This window comes from Artemia sp. Qi Xiang Cuo, chromosome 15, assembly GCF_049724085.1.
Source record: "Artemia sp. Qi Xiang Cuo chromosome 15, ASM4972408v1, whole genome shotgun sequence".
Lineage (NCBI taxonomy): Eukaryota > Metazoa > Arthropoda > Branchiopoda > Anostraca > Artemiidae > Artemia > Artemia sp. Qi Xiang Cuo.
In genome coordinates this window covers 30,372,779-30,398,350 of record NC_142808.1, presented here as the reverse complement: position 1 = coordinate 30,398,350, position 25,572 = coordinate 30,372,779, and the positions used below count along the sequence as shown (strand labels likewise).

Sequence of the window (25,572 nt, the reverse complement as noted above, 5' to 3'; positions counted from 1 at the left end):
GTTTTATACTTCCGTTACTGTATATAGCTTTTGTATTTTCCTCGTTGGTATAGAAACCGTAAGATTATTCGAATGTTTAATGCAACTGATATATTAACGTCATAAAATAAGCTGGACTCCAAGTTAAAAGATGAGGCCTGCAAGCGGTTGGGTTCTTTTCATCCGCTTGTGCGATTGTTCTGATTTGCCTTTGTTGTCCTTTATATTAATATTGTCATCGGAATTGCTTTTTATTCTACTTTTTTTAATATATTTAATATTGTTTTGTATGTGTTTGTTAACCACCGTATTAATGGACGAGAAATAAATTATTGTTATTAGGTTATTTTCATCCTCTCGGGGATTCTGATTTGCATTGTTTTTTTTGTTTTGTTTTTTATATTTGATATTGTGTTGCATGTGTTTGTTTTGTATGTCTTTTTCCTTTTATTTTCTTTTGTTACTCCACTTTTTTATAATGTTAGCGGGTCAAAAATAAATTATTATTATTATTATAACTGTCAAAGGAAACGAGTTATTCCTTTCTTCCAGATCAAATCAGTATACAGAAGTTTTGATGGCTTGTATCGTACTTTTTTCTAATGTTGAACATTTGATGATGTAAAAATAATTATCTCCGCGGGAAGCAATTCTTCTGCATACGGGGAAAATACTTTTTGCTGCAGAGTTTTCAAAATCTGTGATGGCGAACAGAAATGTTTTTTTTTAATACATTTGACCACAATCAAGTTTTTTTCGAATGTACAAGGGCTGTTGGCCCTCCTCAGGGCAAAATTGCTGTTTTGCAACATTAAATAGCATAAAGCCGTACCTTTCTGTGAGTTTATCTTTTTTGTTACTAAAAGGGCTCTAGAATTCAAAATTTCATTCCCAATTAGCCTACTAATCTCCCAATATATCACAGTCACTGGTTTGACACGATCACCTAAAAAAGAAACGGATTTAGATTTTCGGTTACTATTGCGGAAGATCGCTCTCTACTCGCCGTTCTTCTCATTAAAAGTTTAAAATATAATTCTGATTTCGGCTTATTCAAGGTGTTCTTGTTTCAGTGGTCTAGTGGCCAATTATTGATGTGTGGATGGAGTGAAAATGAAGAGTTAGTTTGCATTCAGAATGATGGGACTGTTCATGTATATAACTTGTACGGTGAGAAGATTCGAAGTTTTGGGCTTGGAAAGGTATGTGTTTGCTCTTTTTTTTTTTTTTTTTTTTTTTTTTTTTTTTTTTTTTAACTACTACTATCTAAATCTAGTGGATCAGCTAAACCTTATTACCTTGGCAAAACACGCAAATGAATATTCGAAAGATAATCAAATGCTAAACTGAGGTTATGTGTCGTTAGTTTTGGCAATTAAATAATTACTAGCTATGGGGATGGCCATCCATAACTAGGACATAGGACACATCCATAACTCTTACTTCCCACCAAGTTTTTTAACGTCCAAAATCCCCCTCTGGGAAATTTCCTGATGACAAAGAATCCTGGGACCTCTCCCTCAACATAGAATGGATTGGTTAAGAATTCCCTAAAGGTAGAACTCGGCCAAATACTTGTATTTCTCTCACCAAGACTGGTTGTAACCTGACGACAAGTTCTGGGAGATGTCTTAAGGATAATATTATGGGAACCCCCTTCCCCACAGAGGCAATAGTCTGTAAAGACACTCAAAATGCACAACTATGACATTTTCTCTTACTTCTGACCAAGTTTGGTTGAGGTGTCATAACCCTTTCTGATAGACTTCTGAATGACATAATGTTTAGGGCCCGTCTTCTGAAAAACCTGGATCCTTTCCTAATCTCTGAAAGCAATAATTAAACCGTCTTACTTTCTTCCAATGTTTTGAAGATCCAACAACCTTTTCTGGTAATTGCCCAGGTGACACTAATTTAGTGCACTCCTAGAACACTTACTCTTACTTTAAAATAACTTCGGTTAAGATATGGCGATATATTCAGGTAAATATAGTGACGACAATGATTTAGGAACCCATCTTATTTTGCTGCCCCCTCGAAATTTACATTGAGCTGCTTCTCTCACTCACTCTTATTTCCTACAAGTTCGGATGGGCATGCGGTAACCTATTTTTTTAAGTGTTCTGATAGTGATAACATATATAGATTTTCTGAAAACAAAACAATTCTAAAACACTCCCTCTTCTACGTTTCACAGAGGTCAAAAATTTTGAGTAACTGAACACACAATTAGGATCCTAGCTTTCACTTCTTATTAAGTTTGGTTGAGATCTGATGACAGATTCAGACATATATGCCGATGCCAAAATTCCGAAAAACCCCCCAAAATGTGTTTGAATTATTCGACTGTTTTATTCCTAAGGTTTATAAATTAAGAACAGGTATTTGATACTGCAGATAGAAAAGCTTTAGCCTTGGTCCTATCCCTATATGGAACACCATTTAAGGGTGCTAAAGCGATAACGTCTAAGGTTAGTAGTGGGTTCTGTATGGAACCAGAAATTATATAGTACTGTATTTTATTGTTGTTTCAAAATCAAATCAAAATCTACTTTATTTCAAAACACTTACACGGTCGGGCCGATTCTTGTTTAACATGCATCTATATATAAAATTAGGCATCTAAGTTATAATGGCGAACAAACCCAGGCACAAAGCTTTTTTCATATCTTCCATGGGTTGTAAATACTGGTTCTATTTTCGGTATAGGTTATGCAACAGACCTTTGCAACCTTTGTCTACAAGGGGAAAAATCCGGAGGAAGTATATCACGGAGGTTGGGATTTTTCAAGATACCCTTTTCCAACTTCACACTAAGTTGTTGCCTTCTTTTTTCAAGGGTAAGAAGTTTAAATTCTTGGAGGAGCAATATATGGGGACTTTAGGAGATTTAGACGCAACAAGTAGGGCACGGTACTGAACTCGCACCAATGTCTCCCACTGGTCATGAGTAAGAGAGAAATGGCATACTTGACAACAATAATCTAAGATAGGAAGTTTATGGAGATTATTTTGATCAACTGTGTCCGAAAGGCTATTGGAGAATATGGTATTAAAAGGATGGTGAAACTGCCCTTGGCTTAGACTATGTGTATTATTTAAGTATCTAAGTCAAAAGTCTAGTGAAATGAAATGAATTAGGGTTAAGAGCGCGACAATATGTTTGAAATTTAATATTACAGTGACTATTTTGCTTAAATTAGGTGTAAATGAGGATGTAGAGGTGATGGTAAATACTGAAAAAATCTACAAGGTGGATAGCTACACTTGCCTAGGTATTAATAGTAAGGAGGTAAGTAAGGAAGGGGAATACAATGAAATGGTTAAAATTATAATTTCTGAAGCGCAAGATGTTTTCTTTTCGCGGTGAAAAAAAAAAATGTCCTACAAGAGAGAGAAGGAAGTTTCACAACAGAACGACTAATGCTACTACTACTACTACTAAAAACTCATAGCAGCACCAAGCCAACTGAGGTATACACGGCTGTGTACGCTCGTCCTTCGCTCTTGTTTGTTAAAATGCTGAAATCTTTACCTCCTCCCATGAAGCTATGATTTCTTTTAAATATTTCCTTATGACCTTTTTCCATCCTGTTTGAGTACCAACTGCTTTTTGTTTAGCCCCAGATGAATGACCGACCAGTATAATATTTGGCAACCTGTCATCCTTCATTCGCAAAGCGAGGCCTAGCCACCTTATCCTTTCTTTCACTGTAGCCCTAGAAAATGGGATCGAACCACATTTTTCATATATCTTATTAGCAGACCCGTCGTGCGTTGCTGCGATCTTAAAAGAAAGGAAATTCAAGGACAGCCCCCCCCCCCCATAAAGTTTCCTCTGTGAAAGACTTCATTCGTGGAAAATTACACCCTGAAATTCCACCCCCTCTCCCCGTGAGAAGTCTCCCTGATTATAACGACCTTATTTTTGGAAAAATTCTCCTCCCCCTGTGGACAATTCTTCCTGCGGAAATCTCTTCGCGGGAAATCCCCCCCCCCTTCTCCGCGGAAAATTCTTCTTCATTGGGGAATCGACTTCATAAATCGGAAAAAACGAATATTATACTCTGCATCAATAATCGGGAACATCGATTTTTTTTTCGAGCGTCATGTTTTCCACAAGATAATTAATTCTACAAAAATTGCTTAAATAAAATTGTTCTATACCCTACATGCACGCAAATTACCTAATAAATTTTTTTTGGTTTCGTTTGCAGAGTCGGAAAAAGATTGATCCTCCCCCCCCCCCCCCCCGACAATTTCTTCCTGGGAAATTTTTGGTATATGTAAATAATGATTTACGTATGGGTTATTTTTATCCCATTTTATTTTAAATCTGAAAAATATTTTTAAGAAAAGGGTTGAATACCAAAATTAACGAGATTGTTGAAGACCAAGTTTAGAAGATTTATTGAAAAAAAAATTATCTAATTTCGGAAATGTGTTACATAGCATAACTCATAATTAACTAGTCCGTTAATTGTATATCCAGTCAATGGGGAAAATTTGACTGGAAAGAACCGTTAAGAATTTGTGTTCAGGAGTGTTTAAACTCAGTCTGTGTGAAAGTATTAAGTGGGCCTTGGGGGGGGGCGTTATTCCTAAAGCCTTTGCTACAGTGTACTCAATAAGTTTTTAAAGTTTCTTGGCCATCGGATGAACAGTTTAGTAATTCACACAGGAGGAAAGACAGACATGCATTTGATATTTTATATATACCGTACATTTTTTGATATACTATCAGTCAAGCAAATACCGAAAATTATCCTTAGACAATTTCTCTGGAAAATATTTGACAAATGTTCTTCAGTCTTTGGAAGTGCCAGCGTTTTAAAGCCATACTCGATCACTGTCATTACTATGGCCTTCAGTATTCTAATCTTAGTTTGCAGACATATCGTTTTATTATTCCAAACTGTTTTCAACTGCGAAAAACACCCTGCACCTGGACTGTTCTGCTCTTTACATCTTCACTGCTTCCACCATCTTTACTAATAATACTGCCCAGATAAGTCAAGCCATCTAATTGATCGATTTTCCCGTTACCTAATAACACTTCACCCTTATGTATTCTTAGTGCAAATGACTTAGTCTTCTCAAAATTGACTCTCAAACTTATTTTTGCACCTTGAACTTTTAAAACCTCCAAAAATTCATTGATTTCGCTACCATTTGAATCTAATATGCTTATATTGTCTGGAAAATCGAAAAAAAAACGGGAATTTTTTCAACGGAAAGTAAGAGCAACATTAAAACTTAAAACAAACAAGAATACTTTCGTACATGAGGGAGCTGTCTTTTCCTTAACCCTCACTCTTTACGCCAAAGTCTTAAAGTTATATAAAAATATGTCTCATTCAAATTCAGTGGCCCTTGTGTTTGAGCAGTCTTTCTTAAAGAATTGTGACAAAAGTCAAACTTCTGCATAAAGAGCGGGGGTTGAGGAAAGGGCAGTCCCCCTCACATACGGAATAATTTCTTTTCGTTTAAAGTTTTAATGTTGCTCCTTATGTTCAGTTGAATAAATTAGTTGTATTTTTCAATTTAATTTCTGATCGTTTTTCAATTACGCCAGGAAATCACCTCCCCCCCCCCTGTTTAAAATTTCCCCTAGAAAATGTCACCTGTGAACTTTCCTCTCCACAAAGAATTTTCCCTGTGAAAAATACCCCAAAAGGATTTCTGCATTTTTCCAAGTTAAAAATACTATATGTGAACAATGGGTAAATGGCATAACAAATATGGACTCAAGGGGGGGGGGGCATGTCATCCCCAAAGGTATATTTATTGGACCTTTCAACTACTCTAAATCTAATGGATATCTCAAAATTTCGGATGTCTTTGCGAAAAAAGGGGCCTGGGAGGGAGGCTGGTTGCCCTCCAATGTGCTTGGTCACTTAAAGAGGACACTATAGTTTTTGATTTCCGTTCGAATGTGCCCTCTTCCGATATTCTAGAACCTTTGGTTCTATTCGATCACCCCTGGTGGAAAAAAAATAAATAAAAACGCCTTCCTGATCTTGTAACCTCTGCAGTAGGGTTCTCTAATATACTAAATCTAATGGTGTGATTTTCATTAAACATTATTTGACTTTTTGGGGGCCGTTTTTCCCCTTTTTCGAATCTCAGGCAAATTTTCTCTGGCTCGTAGCTTTTGATGGGTAACGTCAAAATTAATGAATTCTATATACCTGATATCAGCATAGAAATTCAATTCTTCATTAACATTTATTTTGTAGAGTTTCGGTTACTATTGGTCCGAGTCGCACCTTGCATACATTTCGTTACCACAAACTGTTTATAAGTATCATCATTTTAAGTGCTTTGGTACCTACCCCTGCAATTAATATCTTTTCTGCCTTGTGGTTAGATTTTTATTGACAGTACTTTTTCTTATGGCATGCATCCCACTTTTATCTCATTTTTTCAATTTTCTCCAATATCTTTAGGTTTCCTTTTTTCTTTATCTGTTTATCCTTTTCTTTATCTAATTTTTTATCTTTACTTTTTAGGTACTCTATCCTTCGCTATTTTTTTTTTTTTTTAAGCCAGTTTTGTCTTAGCTTTGTTATCTTCTGAGGCTTTTCTTTTTTAGATATGTTTTGTATTAAAGGCTCAGGTTTCTCAAATTTTTTAGTGGGTGGTTTTGACCGAATTTGGTGGGAACTCGAATAGATGCCCCCCTCGTTTTCAGGTGTGATCGCAGACCATTAGAAAATCACAAATTAAATGGGATGGTCGGAATTAAAATCACCATGATAATTTAGATGGACGGTTGAAATAAATGAGAGTTTAGTCTCCAATGTGGCAATAAGTAAATGAACATTTTCATTTTTTTAGGATGCTAAAGATTCAAAGATTATTGATGCCCGAGTTTATCGAAGTCCTGCTGGAACTGGCGTTGTTGTCCTTACAGCCCTGTATCGTTTTTATGCAATGACAAGTATTGAAGTTGGAACTTTGAAACGACTTCCCGACGTACCTGGTAAGAATCACTTTCGAATATTTTGATGCATTAATTTTATCAAAACGCTTCCCAAAAAAGAAGCTTTTCATAGAAAAGTAAAGAGCGATTTTAAAACCCAAGGTCAGCAAAAATAAATTAATATAAAAATTCATATTTGATACAAACAGAAATAACTATGAAATAACGAATGAAAACCTAAACAACCAGAAATAAAGGAATAGCCTCGTCAAACATAAATATAATTGCACTTTACTGAAAACCGTATGTACTTTGAACAGTGTGACTTTTGTCCAAACGCCAACAACAAAAAAAAGAAAACTATGATCATAATCTAGGTTACTGGAAAGAAAAAAAATCTACAATAATTACTCTAGTGACTTTCAATTTAACTTTGCTAGTTTAAAAGGAGAATATATGATGAGCTGACGGAACTATTTGAAATAGGATATGGCATTCATCAAGGATGCCATATGCTACTGAAAACCTTACTGAAAGCTTTGTAACATCGACCGGTTTTCTACAAGGTTGCTTGCTGTCAGGAGCTCTTAAATATCTTTTTAACTGCATTCTTCTTAGTTACAGATAGCCCATCTTGTGCCCTCATAGGAGGAATAATGATATACAAACTTGCCTAAACAGACGATATAACCCTAACTTCTGAGTCCCTCCGTGATCTTCAGTCCCAGACCGACATCGTCCACACAACCACCAACTTCTTTGGGATGATTATCAACACCTCAAAATTGATAGCCATGCACTGCTCACGTAAACATGATTCTGAGGTAAACTCCAGCCTTCAGCTTGAAGATGATAATATAGAGTGGGTTGAAGAATTGAGTTATCTTGGTAGGTAAATTCTTACCTCCGGCAATAATCACTCCAAAGATATCAAGAGATATCTGCACTTGCAAATTCCAACTTTAAAAGTCAGATACCCATCTGGAGGAGCAAGAACTTGTCAACAACGCTTAAAGTGAGGCTGTCCAACTCGCTTACCACTCTTATCTTCATTTATGCCTCAGAATCCTGGACTTTAAAAACAGAGGGTGAGTATCGTCTTGCTGCCTATGAAACAAGCAGTGCTTCCACTTTGTTCCTACCAGATTTCCGATCGATCAGCTCCGACACTGGACCACATCAAAATTTCGACACTCGACCACAGAAAATTTTACATTTTTCCCGACACCACACTGGTCTAAGATCTAACAAACTTCTTACTCCAACCGAAAAATCTGACAGTATTCTGTCGCATAGGAATCTTTTTGTTTCCACAAGACTAGCTTTTACACTGTCTGTCCTACAGCTCCTCCTCCCTCAATGGCAACGTATATATCTTTACCATTCAAAAAAAAAAAAAATTCGCACCTTATTCGCACTCACTTTTATTCTTTTTCACCTCATATTTAAAAAAAAATTCATATAAATTTTTTTTTCCTAAAATACAAAACAAACTTTTATTATTTTTTTTTCTTTTTTAGCTGCACTTTTTTAACTACACTGAACGCACTCCTAAGCCGTCGCGTTAGCTTTTACAATTTTGAGTAGTTTTAAAGGGGGGGCATAGACCTCTAAATCATGGGACGCATGTCTTTTTCTTTTCATGCCAAACTTGGTCTGCATAATTGAGGTATGGGTCACAGTTTTGAGCGAGTTTCTATGATACGTTTTAACATCTTTCAAGTTTGAAAAGAACTGCTCTACAGCAACGTTTGAAAATGGCAAGGTCAGGAAGTATTGGACAGTTTTTATTATGTTAGAGAAGCCACGTGACGCCAAAAATCACAGACGTCTGTCACATTTGAAAGATCAAAAAGCAGTAAACTCCGCCATTCCTCTACTATATTTCTTCCATCCCATAGCGGTACACTATATGTCAGTAGAATCTTTTGGGGAAGATCTATTGCACCTATGTCCCAAGCTTTCGTAGTGTCAAGGATCTCACAGAACGTAAACAGCTTAAACGAGAATTGCTGCTTGATTTGCTTCACCGCCTCCACATATAACTTACGAGCACATTCATAGATGACTTTCACTTCACGTTCATCTACTTTTGTACTCTGATTTGACTGCAAGGTTTGAAGAGACTCGTGAGCTGCTATCCCCAAGTACTCATCTTCAGCTGGAAGGTATTCGCTTGCTTTGTCAGGGTCGAGATTCAATGGCGATCACGGAAACAAGATCACTACGACGTATTGCCGGTATCACTTATCATGACAAAATGTTGGTCATCAAGCTTCTCTGTAATTTCAAGGTCAAACTAACCATCCTCGACAGAATGAAACTGGAGCAGCTTAAATGACTAGGGCACATACAACATATGGAAATCAGTCGTCTCCCGAAGATAACCTTTGAAGGCCTGGCACATGGTTCTCGACCTAGAGGGCGCTCCCCAAAGAGATGGAAGGACAACTTCTTGTCGCTTAGCTTACCGCTACTACTACTGCTACTATTACCGCTACTATTGAACTAATCAGAATAGTATAACTTCATCCATGTTGTCAAAATGGCATAGGGGGGATATCTTATGACCAAAATAAGGAATATAGTTGAAACTTTCAGGGAAGGCTTGTGTTGCTTTAAAACTACATCAAAAGGTAATATGTGTACACTGGTAGTCAATAGAACATATCAGCTATATCTCAATGGCTAAGGGTATTTGTTGAAACCTTCATGGCTACTAAAATTAATACTTCTGCTACTACTATTGAGCTAAATCAGACGGGCGTAAGTCCATCCAGGTTGTCAAAATAGCATAGATACAATGCCTTAGGAACTGGATAGGGTATTAAGCTTTATTTATTTAACTTGAGTTCCAGCTCTATGTGCTGGAGCTGTTTACAGATTTGAATCTTCTTTTCCAATGCGAAAATAATCTCTTACAGATTTGAATCTTCTTTTCCAATGTGAAAGATTGACAAAACGGCGTATATGCAGTTTCCCAGTGACAATTAGGGGTGGTACTTTGGAACTTTCAGAACATGCTATTGTATAAGTTGAACTAAATAAAAAAAAACATTATATGTATCCAAGTTATCCAAATGTATCCAAATAAGGGTGTATTTGCGGTATCTTCGGGACCGATAAAGGTATTAAGTTGAAGCTTTCGGTTCATGTTTTAGGGCATTTTGAGGGGGATGTATAATTAAATATGGATGTTAAAAGGCGGATCTGTAATATATCTGGATTGGCCAAGGCTGTTGGCTCCAATGAACCAAGATATGCCCAAGTTTAAATGGCTTTCCAAGATTTACCGGGGTAAAATTAATGTCAAGCTCCTATGTCAAGAAGTTCTTGATTCTGCCTTGCAAAAATTCGCATCGCCTTCCAGCTTCTTCAGAAATCTTGCCCTATTGATAAAACTGAGAAGCAGATTGCTCTTAATTTTTATTGTGCTGAGAATTATTACGCTCTAAGATGTTCAGAAAAAGCAGCGGTCCCAGTTGGAAAAATGTGCATCGGCACTCGAGTCCCCGATGAGTCAAAATACACAAAACTCTCCGAAGCGTTCTCCTGTGCGAAGCTTTGGTTTTCTGTTTGTAAAGATAATGGTCTTCCTAGGTTGGGACTTTTGACTGATACTCGGCTTTATACAAAAAAGATTTTCGTAAGTGAGCTATCTCGTTACTGTTCAGGCATTGTTGATTTATACTCGTTTAGTGTTTCTGCTTCACCCAATTCTCTTTGGAAATTACTTGATACCCTTCTACTGTTTTTGAAGTCCAGGGTTCTGAGGCATAAATGACGATAGAGGTGGTAAGCGCGTTGAAAAGCCTCACTTTAAGCGTTGTTGATAAGCTCTTGTTCCTCCAGATGGGTATCTGACTCTTAAGTTTGGAATTCGCAAGTGCAGGTATCTCTTGATGTCTTTGGAGTGGTTATTGCCAGAGGTAAGAATTTACCTACCAAGATAAGTCAGTTCTTCAACCCACTCTATACTATCATCTTCAAGCTGGAGGCCAGAGTTTACCTGAGTCTCAAGTTTGCGTGACCAGCGCATGGCTATCATTTTTGAGGTGTTGATGATCATCCCAAAGATGCTGGTGGTCGTGTGGACGATGTCGGTCTAGAATTGAAGATCACGAAGGGAATCAGAAGTTAGGGCTATATCGCCGGTATACGCAAGCATGTCTACCATTAACCCTTTTATGAGGGCACAAGATGGGCTCTCTGTAACTAAGAAGAATACAGTTGAAAAGATATTGAAGAGCTTCTGACAGCAAGCAACCTTGTAGAAAACCAATTGATGTTACAAAGCTTTCAATAGGGTCTTCTCCAGTCATAATATGGCTTCTGAACTTCGTGTACATGTCCTTTATCAGTGAGATTAAATTAGGTGTAATTCAAAAGTGAAGAAGGGTGTTCCGTAGACGTTGTCTCCAGATGAGGTTAAAGGCCTCTTTAAAATCTATGAAGAGGTGGTAGATACTGCGGTCTCGTTAAAAATACTTTTCCACGATCTGACGGACTGTGAAAATGTGACTGACCGTCGACCTATTTGGTTTAAAACCCGCTTGGTAGTTGATCTTTATTATTTGTTTCGATAAACGTTGAGAGGTTTTTTTTTATTCCAATTTTTTTGTCTTTTTCTCTGTTTTGTGTACATTTTGTGCACTGTGTACTTTTTGTATTGTTTGACGAGTTAGAAATAAATGAAAATAGGTGAAACTTGTAGGGTGTGTTGTGGTGCATGTTTGTTGAACAACGCAATTACGGAAGCAACTCCCCTTGACTTCCCAGTTTCTGGTTTATAGGCTTGATTTGAACTATCAGGTGGGCAGAGGTCAAATGTATTAGGAGAAATGAACTTTACTTTATCTGACGGTAGTAAATTATCATAAATTGAATTTAAGCCAAATTCACCGGCATCTTTATTCAAAGCCATGTTTTTGAATAGAATTTTCTTAATTTCAAATGTTTCCCTGAAAATTTGCTTTCAACCCCTGTGCCTAAAAATCAAAGAGACATTCTCGAACATAATAAAAGGGTTATTATGTTGTAAAAATAATAAATTGTTCCGATAGAGCTGATGTAATATCTTCCGCTTTTGAATTTTGCTTTAAAGCCGACAAAGTTGAATCTTGATGTTGTAGTAGTCTCATTTTTAAATTCTGGTGGAGTTTTCACCAGAACATTGGAGTTTCCGCAAGCACATGGGATCTGACAGACTCCCCTTTGCTGCTCCAATGAAGTTCGATCTTTTCCAGAATTTAGAAAACTGCCCAAAGTGTTACTACTCTTTGAAGGTATCTTTAAACCATTACTTCGTAAGATCCTTTTTAGTTTTTCACTCAGCCTTGGAGCATGTGGTAAAGAACAAAAAACATCCTTCTCTCCAGTTGCCTCTAAGCTTTTTGCTTCTTTTTGAAAAAGTCCTGTCAATTAAACAGCCTGGATAAGGGTTACTTATTAGTACTTCTCTCAGAAAAGACAACTCCTCCTAAGTAAATTTCGGAAAACAAATGCTAAAAATGCTGTCTTTTAACGTTGTGATCAAACGAATTTCTACTTGGCGAGGGTGACCGGAGAAAAAAGACGAGAATCTTATATTCTGAGTTGGTTTTCCATAAATTTTGAAATCGAAACTATATTCACTCTTCAAAAGAAAAACATCAAGGAAAGGAAGTTTCTTATCATCCTCTAATTCTACAGTAAAATTGAAATAATCATCCCAAAATTGAAATATTCTAAAAACCTTTTAGTTCCTCTTCTCCATGATTCCATACTGAAATTATATCGTCCATATACGTAACTTAAAAAGCTTTTTCGCATGCTGACCAAAGGTCTGTTTTGCGCAGGTACCGATCTTCTGATTCAACGCCTTCGGCCGGGAGTGCAATGTGTGGTTGGGGGCAAATAATCCGACGCTTCCCGTGTTTTCCCCAAGATTTCTCCAGGTACCCATGTAGAGCCAGGTCGACTCTGGGTGAGCTTACAGGGTCACACTATTGACCCCCATTCCAAACCAAATAACCAGCGACACCAGGACTATAACCTCAGGACCTATAACCTCAGGACCTCAGGATTTCAAGTCCGGAGCGCCAACCACTCGTCCATATACCGTCCCCAGAAAATATGTTTTAAAAAATATGGATCTTACGCTATTGTTTCTATAGTTTCAACAAAAATATTTAATAATGGACTTAAAGGAGCCCCCATAGGTAAACCATTCACCTGTTCGAAAAATTCCTTTTTGAATTCAAAAAATAAGAGAACGTGTAACATAACCTTGCTAATTTCATTATTACGTCGATTTCCAGATCTGTTGTACCAGTAATTAAGTGCTACAACAATGGTGTACATAAGTATTTCAAAATACTTACATTTGTGACTACTTGTGCTGTGACTCCGACTACTTGCGACTGCGACTCCAATTGCTTGTGACTGCGATTGTGTATACTGGAACTGCGATTGCGACTATATTTGACTCTGTCTGCTGCAATCACTTGTGTCTGTAGCTACTTACGGCTACAACTGCAAATATTTGCGACTGCTTCTACTACTAGTGCAAATTATGTTCTGGTCTTTAGAACGTACGGGATGGCGTTAGCCTTATTTCTCTCAGTTGTGGCTCTTTTTTATGTTGACTTGGTTATTTATTGTAATTAAATAAAAAAATACAAGTTTTTTTAACTGAAAGTAAGGAACGACGTTAAAACTTAAAACGAACAGAAATTATTCCGTATATGAAAGGGGCTGTCCCCTCCTCAACGCCTCGCTCTTTACGCTAGAATTTGACTCTGTCTCACAACTTGATTTTTTAAAACAATAAAAAACTTTAGCGTAAAGACCGAGGCGTTGAGGAGGAGATAGCCCCTTTCATCTAACGGATGATTTCTTTTTGTTTTATGTTTTAACTTCGCGCCTTACTTTCAGTTACAAAAACTTGTTTTTTTTTTATTTAGTTTTAGTACGTTTTTTAATTAACACAGGTTTTGATTTTGGCTCACCGTACACGAATAATCAAAATCAAAATTGTATATTAATTTTACTTTTATTTGGTTAAATGGCTTTCTCGAAACCTGTTTTATTTTATTTACGAACGTTTTTATCAGTAATAAATATACGTAACTTACGAATTAACTTACGTAACGAACTTCTATATTCATATATTTTTAATACTTATATTAGAGGGTTCGCCCCGTAGTCAATACCTTGCTCTTTAAGCTAAAGTTCGAATTTTGTTCTAATTCTTTAAAAATGACCCCTTAATCACACATGCCGTTAATTAGAATAAATAGCTCGTATAAAAGTACTAAATAATCTTTGGCTTAAAGAGCGAGGTACTGACTAAAAGGTGAACCCAATCATATACTTAATGTTTTCTGTCGTTTTAAGTTATGATGTTGCTCCTTAGTTTCAGTTGAAAAACTTGTTTTTTTATGTATATAATTTCTGATCTTTTTTTAAATAATGCTGGGAAATCTGGCGCCCTCTTCATAGCAATGTCCCTTCCCCCATGAAAACTTCCTTCATGAAAAGATCTTCCCACATAACCCCCGACCCACTCCCCCCCCTCCACTTACCAGAAAAAATCCCCCCTGAAAACGTCTGTATATTTCCCAATAACCAATACTATATGTTAACATTGGGTAAAGTTCATAACTTTCAGCCCTCCCCCCGGCGACTTCGGGGGATTAAGTCATCATAAAAGACATAGTTATCATATTTTCGACCCTGCTGAACAAAATGGCTATCTCAAAATTTTGATTGGGTGACTTTGAGAAAAAAATGAGCGTGGGAGGGGGCCTAGTTGCCCTCCATGTTTTGGTCACTTAAACAGGGCACTAGAACTTTTAATTTTGTTCTAATGAGCCCTCCCACGACATTCTAGAACTACTGGGTCGATAAAATCACCCTTGGGGAAAAAACAACAAATAAACACGCATCCGTGATCTTTCTTCTGGCAAAAAATACAAAATTCCACATTTTTGCAGATAGGAGCTTGAAACCTCTGCAGTAAGGTTCTCTGATACGCTGAATATAATGGTGTGATTTTCATTAAGGTTCTAAAACTTTTAGGGGGTCTTTCCCCCTTTTTTCTAAAATTAGCTAAATTTTCTCAGGCGCGTAACTTTTGATGGGTAGGACTAAACTTGAAGAAACCTATATATTTGAAATCAGCATAAAAATATGAGTCTTTTGATGTATCTATTGGTATCAAAACTCCGTTTTCTACAGTTTCGGTTACCATTGAGCCGGGTCGCTCCTTACTTACAGTTTGTTACCACGAACTGTGTGATTTATGTTCGTTTTTGGTTTCATTTGTTTATTCATGGGAGTATTTGGTATTTTTACGCTTGATAAATTATTTCGCTGTATTTTCGCTCATCTTTGGTTTCATGTCGCTCTTTACTTTTCTTCGAAAAACTTCTTTTGTTGAAATGTTATTCCCAATTAATTAAATCTAAAAACCGTCTAAAGATAAAAACAGAACAACATTGAAGGTACGACTAACCTAAACAGGTAGAAAATGATAAAAACTAACAAACATAATAAAAAAAAAGTGAGGTCGAAAGGTCAATAAATAATTTTTAAAGTTCTTAAAATTAACACAATGCGAAAAAAAGCAGTTCTAGCATTGCAAACTCTATTCTCTATTTATAAATTTTAACTTTTATTTGACGACCATTTTCGGAGAATCAGGGGAAGAATAGAAGGACAGAAAGGAAAGAAACGTCAAGAATTCTTACTTCATGTTTATGCTTTTAAACTGCAGTTTAAAATACAGAGATTTGTTAAAATCAACCTTGAGACTAGTCTAAAAAATCACATGCTGCGGGATTTTAATATGACTGACTCTTGCGTTCTTTTTAGGAACTAAAATTAATACATACGTTCAGAAAAAAATAAACTAAGTAAACTAAAGTAAAATAAAACACAGGAGATCTCACCGCCCCTCTTGGATACTATGTCGCATCTTGGATAGCATACTAAGTCAGTAAATAGGAAATAAGTAAAAATAAACTTAAATCTGAAGCAAGATCAATTTGTTTTATTTTGCTTTAGAAAAAGAGGACGCCCTTTAATAATGTCTTACGAGCAGAGAAACGAAATCAGAATTAACGTTTTCTTATCTAGGTATTTGTTTTGCATAGGTAGTTGGATTACGTAGCATGTAATAGTTAGACCTCAGAATCAATGTGTTCTAAGCGGTCTTTTTTCTTGTTCTAATCAACGTATGATTGGAACAAGATCTTATAATTTATACCCATCTTTCCCTCTGTATTTTTTTTCAATTTATCATTTCTTTCTTTTTGATGAGTATTAATATTCTTTATTATTCGTAGGATTGACTTCCCTTCCAAGCTGCTGGTCCGCTTTTGCTAATGATGATAGTCAAAACACGGTCGTATTTGTTGCCAATAATAAGGACATATTTCTTCTTAATCCAAGTGATACAGCCACATTTCAGAAGGTAATTCATAAAAAGCAGTGAAGGTAGTATGAACTAACACTAGTAACTAGTCTGTCTAATCTGAATATAAAAGGACCTATTCATTTGTCGAAAATTGCAACCTTACATTGAAGCGCTAACAATTAGGAAAGTAGGACATGTTTGATTTTTTTTCTTTCTTTTTTATTGTTAAAATATTTAAGGTAATTTTAGGCAGCAGCGCCAATTCACGAAAATGTAGTGGGAGGGGGGCAAGGAATTTTATTTTGTTTTTTTTTAATGAAGGTGAAAAAAAAAAAAAACATTGAGCAAACATACCTAAAACGGGGGGTAGCGGTGACTTATCGGATGTCTTGTGGGTTACAAGGAGGCCGGGTAACAAAAAAAGTGCACGGTAGGGGGTTCGTTGCCCTTCAATCACTTTCGACTGTTGAAAAGGGCTGTACAACTGTCAATTTCCAATTAAATCCCCCTCAAGTTTTTACGATCACCTACTCCAAATAAAGCGCCTGGGGGAAAAAAAAAAAAAATAGAAGATAATGCTACAGCGTTGACTATGCAGTTTCTATGTTTTGTGATGTTTATTTTATGTTTTAGCTGTTCGTCTGCTTCTTGTTCTTTCTTAATTTTTTTGCGGATAAAGGTTTTCAGATTTGACGTCGAAATATTTGGGTTTTTACTTCATTCAATGTCTGAACCAACAGTTTTATGTGTTTGTTATGCTTCTATATTTTCATTTTGTTAATAAATTCCAAGGTAATGAGATCTTAGAAATTATTTAAGGTCTGCGCTTACAACTGCAGGTGTCCAGTTGAAACACTAGTATCTTTAACCAGGGGCGAATCTCCAGAATTTTTATTGGGGGGGGGGGGGGGCAAGAGGGGTCTATATCCGGATAGTCAAGGAGCATGGAATATATAATATTTTTTCTCCACATTATTGGGGGCAACTGCCCCCTTACTCCCCCCCCCAAATGACGCCCCCTGTCTTTAACTCTAGTATTTGTAAACTTCGCAAGAATGAGCGCCTATAATTAATTATTTTAATAAACCTTGATTCATTGACAAAAGCTTGTAAAGCTATTACTGACCTATTTTCCAGGTAGCACGGCTTAAGAAGACATTAAAAATTAAAACTTAAGCGCTTAAAAGGCTGATTCATTGGTAACTTGTTTTGAGCATAGACGTATATTCGTACGACTTAAAATATAATGTAACTTCGTCTGGTGCATATTTTCCAGTTTTCAAAATTACTTGTTGCCATCTTGCTGGCAAATTTATTTCAAGGCTACCTATAGCGTATAATCAAACAGTTCGTGGTAACGAACTGTAAGTAAGGAGCGACCCGGCTCAATGGTAACCGAAAATCTAAAAAACGGGAGTTTGATACCAATAGATACATCAAAAGGATCAGATTTTAATTCTGATTTCAAATATGTAAGTTTCATTAAGTTTAATCTTACCCATCAAAAGTTACGTGCCTGAGAAAATTTGGCTGATTTTCAAAAAAAAGGGAGAAAGACCCCCTAAAAATTATAGAACCTTAATGAAAATCACACCATCATATTCAGCGTATCAGAAAACCCTACTGTAGAGTTTTCAAACTCCTATCTACAAAAATGTGGAATTTTCCATTTTTTGCCAGAAGAAAGATCACGGGTGCGTGTTTATTTTTTTGTTTGTTTTTTTTTTTTTTTTTGTTTTTTTTTCTTTTTCCCAGGGGTGATCGTATCGACCCAGTGGTCCTAGAATATTGTGGGAGGGCTCATTGGAACGGAAATTAAAAGTTCTAGTTCCCTTTTTAAGTGACAAAAAAAAATTGAGGGCAACTCGGCCCCCTCCCACGCTCATTGTTTTCCCAAAGTCACCCGATCAAAATTTTGAGATAGCCATTTTGTTCAGCATGGTCGAAAATATGATAAAAATGTCTTTTAGGATGACTTGATCCCCCAAAGTCCCCAGGGGGAGGGCTGAAAGTTATGAACTTTACTCAATGTTAACATATAGTATTGGTTATTGGGACGTATACAGACTTTTTCAGAGGAGATTTTTTCTGGGAGGTGGGGGAAGGAGTGGGGCGGGGGCGATATGGAAGGATCTTTCCATGATGGAAGTTGTCATGGGGGAAGGGACATTGCTATGAAGGGGGCGCCGGATTTCCCAGCATTATTAAAGAAAAAGATCAGGAATTAAATAAAAAAAACAAGTTTTTCAACTGATCAACTGATTGTGATTAAGAGGTCATTTTTAAAGAACTGGAAAAAAAATTCGAACTATAGTTTAAAGAGCAGGGTATTGACTAGGGGGCGAACCCCCTAATATACGTGTTAAAAATTTATGAATATAGAAGTTCGTTACGTAAGTTAATTCTAAGTTACGTATATTTATTGCTAATAAAAACGTTCGTAAATAAAATTAAACAAGTTTCGAGAAAGCCATTTAACCAAATATAATATGCAAATTTTGTTTTAATTATTCATGTACGGTGAGCCAAAATCAAAACCTGCATTAATTCAAAAACGTTCAAAAATTAAATAAAAAAAACAAATTTTTTTAACTGAAAGTAAGGAACGACGTTAAAACTTGAAACGAACAGAAATTATTCCGTATATGAAGGGGGCTGTCCCCTCCTCAACGCCTCGCTCTTTACGCTAAAGTTTGACTTTCTCACAACTCTATTTTTTTAAACAATAAAAACACTTTAGCGTAAAGAGCGAGGCGTTGAGGAGGGGACAGCCCCTTCATAACCGAAACTCTATAAAACGGGATTGGCTGGGGGAGGGGCAGGGCCTATTGTTTACATAGAGTATAGGTTATTGCGAAGTATACAGACATTTTCCGGGTGGATTTTTCTGGTAGGGGGGGAGCTGGGGGAGGGGTTTACATGGGAGGATCTTTCCATAGAGGAATTTTGCATGGGGAAGGGAATTTTCATCGGCCATTTCATCGGCCATTTAGCAAAAGAAAAGTAAAATTTTTATGCAAATTTTGTTTACTTATTCAGTGACGGCGAGCCAAAATAAAAGCTGCATTAACTAAAAAACGATCAGAAATTAAATAAAAAAAAACAAGTTTTTTAAACTGAAAGTAAGGAGCGACATTAAAACTTAAAACGAACAGAAATTATTCCGTATATGAAAGGGGCTGTCCCTCCTCAACACTTCGCTCTTTACGCTAAAGTTTGATTCTGTCACATAACTTTATTTTTTGAAACAATAAAAAACTTTAGCGTAAAGAGCGAGGTGTTGAGGAGGGGACAGCCCCTTTCATATACGGAATAATTTCTGTTCGTTTTAAGTTTTAATGTCGCTCCTTACTTTCAGTTTAAAAAACTTGTTTTTTTTATTTAATAAAAAAAGAAAGGAACCGCTTGCGGAGCCTAAAGCTCCGCAAGCTGATCTTATTCCGCTCATTCATTCCGCTTACATCTAAGTACACAGGCTGTGAAATAACTTGAAAAACCAGTTCTAATTGACAAGAATGTTTCCATTGTCATGTTAAGTGGAAATCTTACTTTATAAGACTTGCTATGTTAAGTAGAAATTTTGTGTGAATAATTACAGGCACTGGAATAGTCACTCGGATGCATTTGTGAGGCTCGGCCCTCAAAGAAAGATAAGCAATCTTTCTAATTATTATAACTATATTTCCGGATTAATTATGACTTCTGTTAATTTTTCTGAAACTCTACAAGAAATTAATCGAAAATTGAACGGAATAGAAATAGTTTCATCGCAGGTTCAAGAACTGAGAAACGACCTATCTGCTATTTCGTCGCGAATTGATTCGACAGTAGAGAATTTCTCGGAGGATACGTCACAATTGAAGAATGATTACCTAAGTTTGAAAGCTGAAATGTCGGCTACTAACGTAAAATTGCAAAGACTAGAAAATGAGTCTAAAAAGTGTAATTTGGTCCTGTATAATTTCGATCCTACAAACAAAGGTTCTTCGTTAGGAGAAGATGTAATGAGAGCACTCAACTTACATGTGCCAAATTTAGGGCTGAAAATGATGGACATTAGAGACATTTTTCGGCTAAACGCTAAACAAGGCACGTGACCGGTGCGGGTTAAGTTTACAAGTGGCTACATTCGTGATACTATATTGCGTTCAAGTGGGCACCTGAAAAGGGCGGGTCTTGGTGTTAGTCCCGATTATACAAAGCGTGAATTGTCTATTCGTAACCACATAAAGCCTTTTCTTGAACGGGCTAGAGGAGAAAATAGAGAAGCAAGACTAAGAGGGACAAAGTTATATATTGGTCAACAGTGTTTTACGTATAGCTTTGATAAGCAGTCTGTAGTTGAGGTTACGAATTCCCCTAATATAGAGTCATCGGCGAGTACCATGACCCATTTTAAGGAAAATTTTGGGCAAAAGTTTCACCGTGAACCTGGGTCTTTATCAGTGCCACAAAAAAGTTTAGGAAAGAGTTTGGTTTCTGAAAATAATCGGTTCAACCTGGAAGAACCTTGCAATTCAAGATCGCGTTCTGGATCTTCATCCTCAATTCAATCTTTCTTTAGTGTAGTGGAGGAGCTTAGTAGTGATAACGAAATAAATGGGATGAACAGTGAAACTCCTGTTATTAAAAAAGGATCCACATCAACTTTTGTCGGGCCTGTGGGGGCTCCCAAACGTAACAGCCAACAAATTATTATCCCAGATGACCGCCTAAGACAGAAGAGCAAGTCGGTTAGAGCTGACGACCCTAATAAAATGGAGCCTAGGCGGCTATTTAACTCGTCACAACCCATTGGCTCAAATAGTGGATAGGATAAGCAGGGCCATGGCGCAATTTACGAGTGTGATTTAGCGCATTGGAATGTTCAGGGCTTTTCGTATCTTAAATTAGAGTGTCTTCTTAAATGTTGTGATTTTTCAGTTGTATCATTAGTAGAAATGTGGCTGGAAAAAGAGGAGAGAATAGAAGGTTTTTCTTATTTCGGATCACAAAGAAAGCGATCGCAGAATGGTAGAACTTATGGAGGAGTGGCATTATTGATAACGAATAGATGCCGAAATTTATCTCGGTTGAAAAGTGTTTCTAGTAATCTAGTATGGGTGCCAGTATCTTTAGGTAGTAACTCGTTTATCTTTTGTTCAGTGTATTTACCGCCGGAAACTAGCACTTTTAGTGATGAGGATACCTGGGAGATATTAGAAAATGACTTGAATCGTTTTTCAGAACAGTTTCCATCCGATTACTTTATTTTTCTAGGGGATTTTAACGGATATACAAGAGAGGACGAAGGAGCCCGTAAGGAGGAGGTGGATCTCGAACTAGAAAAAACTAATGGAGTTTATATGATTGAGCCATCGGTTAGGAGGAGGACGAGTAAGGACGGTCATCGGAGAAAGAATAATTGGGGGAAAAAATTATTGGATTTTTGTGGTAAGCAGAATTTGGTTATTTTGAATGGGAGGACAGGGAAGGATAAAGGAGTGGGGGATTTTACATGTTTTTCGGGTAGATCTCCAAGTGTTATAGATTATGGGGTTGTTAGTCTGGGGCTTCTTTCTTGTTGTGTGGATTTTGAGGTGATGGCGCTGGCTGGGTCGGATCACATGCCTATTAGGGTTGAATTAGGAGGGGGAGGATGGGCTGAGAGCCGGAAAAAGAAGTTTGGGGCTAAGGGAAAGATGGGTAATGAGCTTGATTAGAGGGAAGGTTTAAGGTTTGATAATGATAGTGAGGAGAAGTGGAAAAAGGTACTAGTTGAAGACAGAGGGCTGGATTCATTTATTCAGAAGAGTGAGGATATGGCAAGGGAAGGGGATATAGCAGGTTCTGTTGATTTTTTGTCGGGGGTTTTGTATAAGATTGGAACTAAGGTGGTATGCAGGAGAAAAAATGGTAGAAGTACTGGTTTGAAGAGTTTTTTTGATAAGGATTGTGAGGAAAAGAAGAAGGAGGTTTTAGTAGCTTTTAGGTTGCTTAAGGCTAGTAGTACAGTTGATCTGGAAAATAATTTGCAGGTTTTTAGGGACAAGCGAAGGGGATATAAGAGGCTACTTAAGTTGAAGAAGAGACGTTCTGAAGAGGAAGAGAGCAAAAACATACTGGAGAAATTTAGCGTGAATGATACAACGGAGTTCTGAAAGTTAATTAGGAAATCAACAGAAAATATAAGGTTGACTGATTCAGTCCCTCACGCCGATACCTGGCCAGAATACTTAGAACAAAAATATAAAGAGATATACTCCGAAGAAGACGAAGAGAGAGCTGATGAGGAGATGAATAGTTTAGAAGAAACAGCCGATTTTGAGTTGGATTCAGAGGACGCTAAACTACTGGAACCGGTTGGACAGGAGGAAATATGGCACGCCTTGAAAAGCATGAGAGGGAAGTCAACACCGGGCATCGACGGAGTACCAACTAAGCTGCTGAAATGGTCAAGAGCATGGATACTGCCAGTGCTTGCATTTATATTCTCAGCAATTCTAAGTACACCTCTATGGCCAAAAAATTGGCAGATATCGATTATGATCCCATTATTTAAGAAAAGAGAAACAAACCTACACAAGAACTATAGGGGGATAAGTTTAGGAAGTTCTATCAGTAAGCTATTTTTTAGAGTCCTTTCTAGTAGGATGGATAAATGGTTGAATTATAAAGGCATATTAATTGAATGTCAGGCAGGGTTTAGGGAAAACTATAGTACAATTGATCAAATATTTTGTTTACAGGCTTTAGCTAGTAAATATACGAGGTATTGGAAAAATAGGCTATATACGGCGTTTTTGGACATTAGGGGAGCATTTGACGAAGTTTCAAGGAGTTTGTTGAAAGTGGTGTTGGTGAAATTAGGAATGCCAATTAGGTTAGTAGAAGTTATAATGAAAATGTATGAGGTGGTTAAACTAGTAGTGAAGGTAGGTATTTCTTATTCTAGGCCAGTTTTAAGTAATGTAGGCCTCAAACAGGGATGCACTCTGACACGGCGTTTGTTTTCTCTTTTTATTAATGATATTGAGCAGTATTTTAGAAATAGAAATGTCCCTATGTTAAAATTAATGTCGCTGGAGCTGTTTTGTTTATTATTTGCGGATGACATAGTATTGCTTGCGAAATCGGCTCTGGATTTGCAAAAGATGTTAGAGATTTTGGATAGTTATCTGGAGAGTAAAAAATTAGTTTTAAATATTGAAAAATCAGTTATATTAGTTTTTGGAAATGATGAAAGGGAAAAGAATAAGTTTTATTTTAAAGGGAAAGAGATGAAAGAAGTTAAGGATTATATTTATTTGGGATGTAAGTTCACAAGTTCAGGGAAATGGAGTGATCAGGTGCAAATAGCGAGTTGGAAGGGTCATAAGGCTTCATGGGCGTTATTGAAGAGTCCCCTTAGGCATCTAGGACCGGCAGATATTAAGCTACAGAAGAGAATATTTAAGACGAAGGTAGGCCCAACATTGAGTTACGGTGGGGAAGTTTGGGGTTTTGAAAAAGGGGAAAAAATAGAGAGAATTTATTTAGGACATTTCAGGAGACTTTTAGGGCTAGGCGGGAAATTTAATAATCTGGTGTTAAAGGGTGATCTAGGATTGTTTTCATTGAGGGTAAAAAGATTGGTTAGAATGATAGGATACTGGGAAAAGGTGATTGGTTTACAGAATAATAGGTTAGTAAATGCAGCTGATCTGGAGGTGTTGCAGGATAGAAGGAAATGTTCATGGGCTTCCCAGGTAAAATCAATCTTAAATAGTTGTGGGTTATCAGGTGTTTGGAATGAAGGGAAGGGGATAGGGCTGGAAGTAGGAAATGTAGCAAAACTAGTAAAGGGAGTGCTTGAAGATCAGCAGATTCAGAAATGGCATTGTGAAGTCGCAGCCTCGGTGTCCCTCGACATTTACCGGCAATGGAAGGAGGTCTGGGGATATGATAATTATTTTAAAGCGGGTTTAAATAGTGAAGAAATTATGTGGTATATATCAGGGAGGGGTAATTTTCTGGCACTTGGAGAAAGGAGGAAATAATCAGGGAGGGTAAGGGTAAAGGACGGTCCTTACTCATGCCCTATGTGCGGAGAAAATGGTGAGGATCTGCTTCACTTCACGGCCCTTTGTCCCGAATTACAGGATTTAAGGAAAGAATTATTTTTTGTTAATGTGGGGACAAGTGAGTGGTTGGTTTCAGTAATGGGATCAAAAAATTATGGGACAATAAGAATGATAGCAAAGTATATAAAATTGGGTATGTCACATAGAGATAGATTTTTGTAAAAGGGGTGGGGTGAGTGTGGAAAGTATTGTTGTATGTGTGTAAGTTGTTTTCTTGTTTGTTATTTTTGTAGTCATGGCCCTTGATAGATATAACATACATCTATCTATTTATGTTAGTTTAATGGTATCGTGTGCTTTATTATGTTTTTGTAATGTTTTGTAACTTTGCGTTGTTATTGTTATGTAGGCTACCATACTTTGCTATGAGTGTTATAATCATGTGCTATTATTTTGTGTGATTTTCCTTTTTTTGCCATGGCCCAAAGTGGCTTTTATTGCAATAAATATCTATCTATCTATCTATCTATCTTATACGATTGGTCTATAAAAACGATTAAACATATTCCCTTTTTTAGATATTGATAATATGATTGAGATAATAGCGAGACCGGAAGTAATGGATAGATTAGAGGAGATTAGAAATCTAGATTGCGGTGCTGAGGAAGTCCTTGCCGAGTTATGTGAGTTTGTGCACCAGTGGTCAAGTAAAGCTGTAGAGAGGAAAGTTAAATTAGGATATAAATGATATTATTGTGGGAAATGTAGAAGCTTAAAGCACGAGGTAGAAAAAGAACTAGAAATTTTTAGACAGTGCCAGGATGAAGAATTGTGGTTAGAAGCGTTGAATTTTTATAGAGTTAAGAATAGGGAATATAAGAAATTGCTGAAGAGGAAAAGTCGGTAATGGGATAGTTTAGTAAGGAAAAAGATGATGGAGGGTTTTACACTAGGGAATGTTAAAGATTTTTGGAGTAGAATGAGAAAGGAAAGAGCTAATATTTTAGGTCGAACTCCTTCACTGGAGTCGTGGCCTGGTTATTTTGAGAATTTAGAAGGAGACTGTGAAGGGCTAGAAGAGGATAGTCAGTCGTCATGTTCAGGTGAAAGTATTTTCCCGCTGCAGGAGAATGATTATGAATTAGTAGGGGAAGTAACAAGAGAGGAGGTTAGAGAAGTAGTTAGTAAGATGAAAGGAGGTTCAGCACCAGGTTTGGATGGGATAC

The 25,572-nt window shown here is 36.9% G+C and overlaps 1 protein-coding gene across 2 annotated transcripts in view; it reads left to right on the top strand.

The window, feature by feature from the left end:
* The window catches only part of Vps16A (vacuolar protein sorting 16), a 156,473-nt gene that overhangs the window by 42,403 nt on the left and 88,498 nt on the right, over positions 1–25,572 (top strand). For both annotated transcript variants that reach the window (XM_089101677.1, XM_089101676.1), the window contains 3 exons: positions 1,053–1,181; positions 6,820–6,964; positions 16,234–16,361. In XM_089101677.1, the coding sequence (XP_088957803.1) occupies positions 1,053–1,181; positions 6,820–6,964; positions 16,234–16,361 (402 nt within the window). The remainder of the gene's footprint in view (positions 1–1,052; positions 1,182–6,819; positions 6,965–16,233; positions 16,362–25,572) is intronic.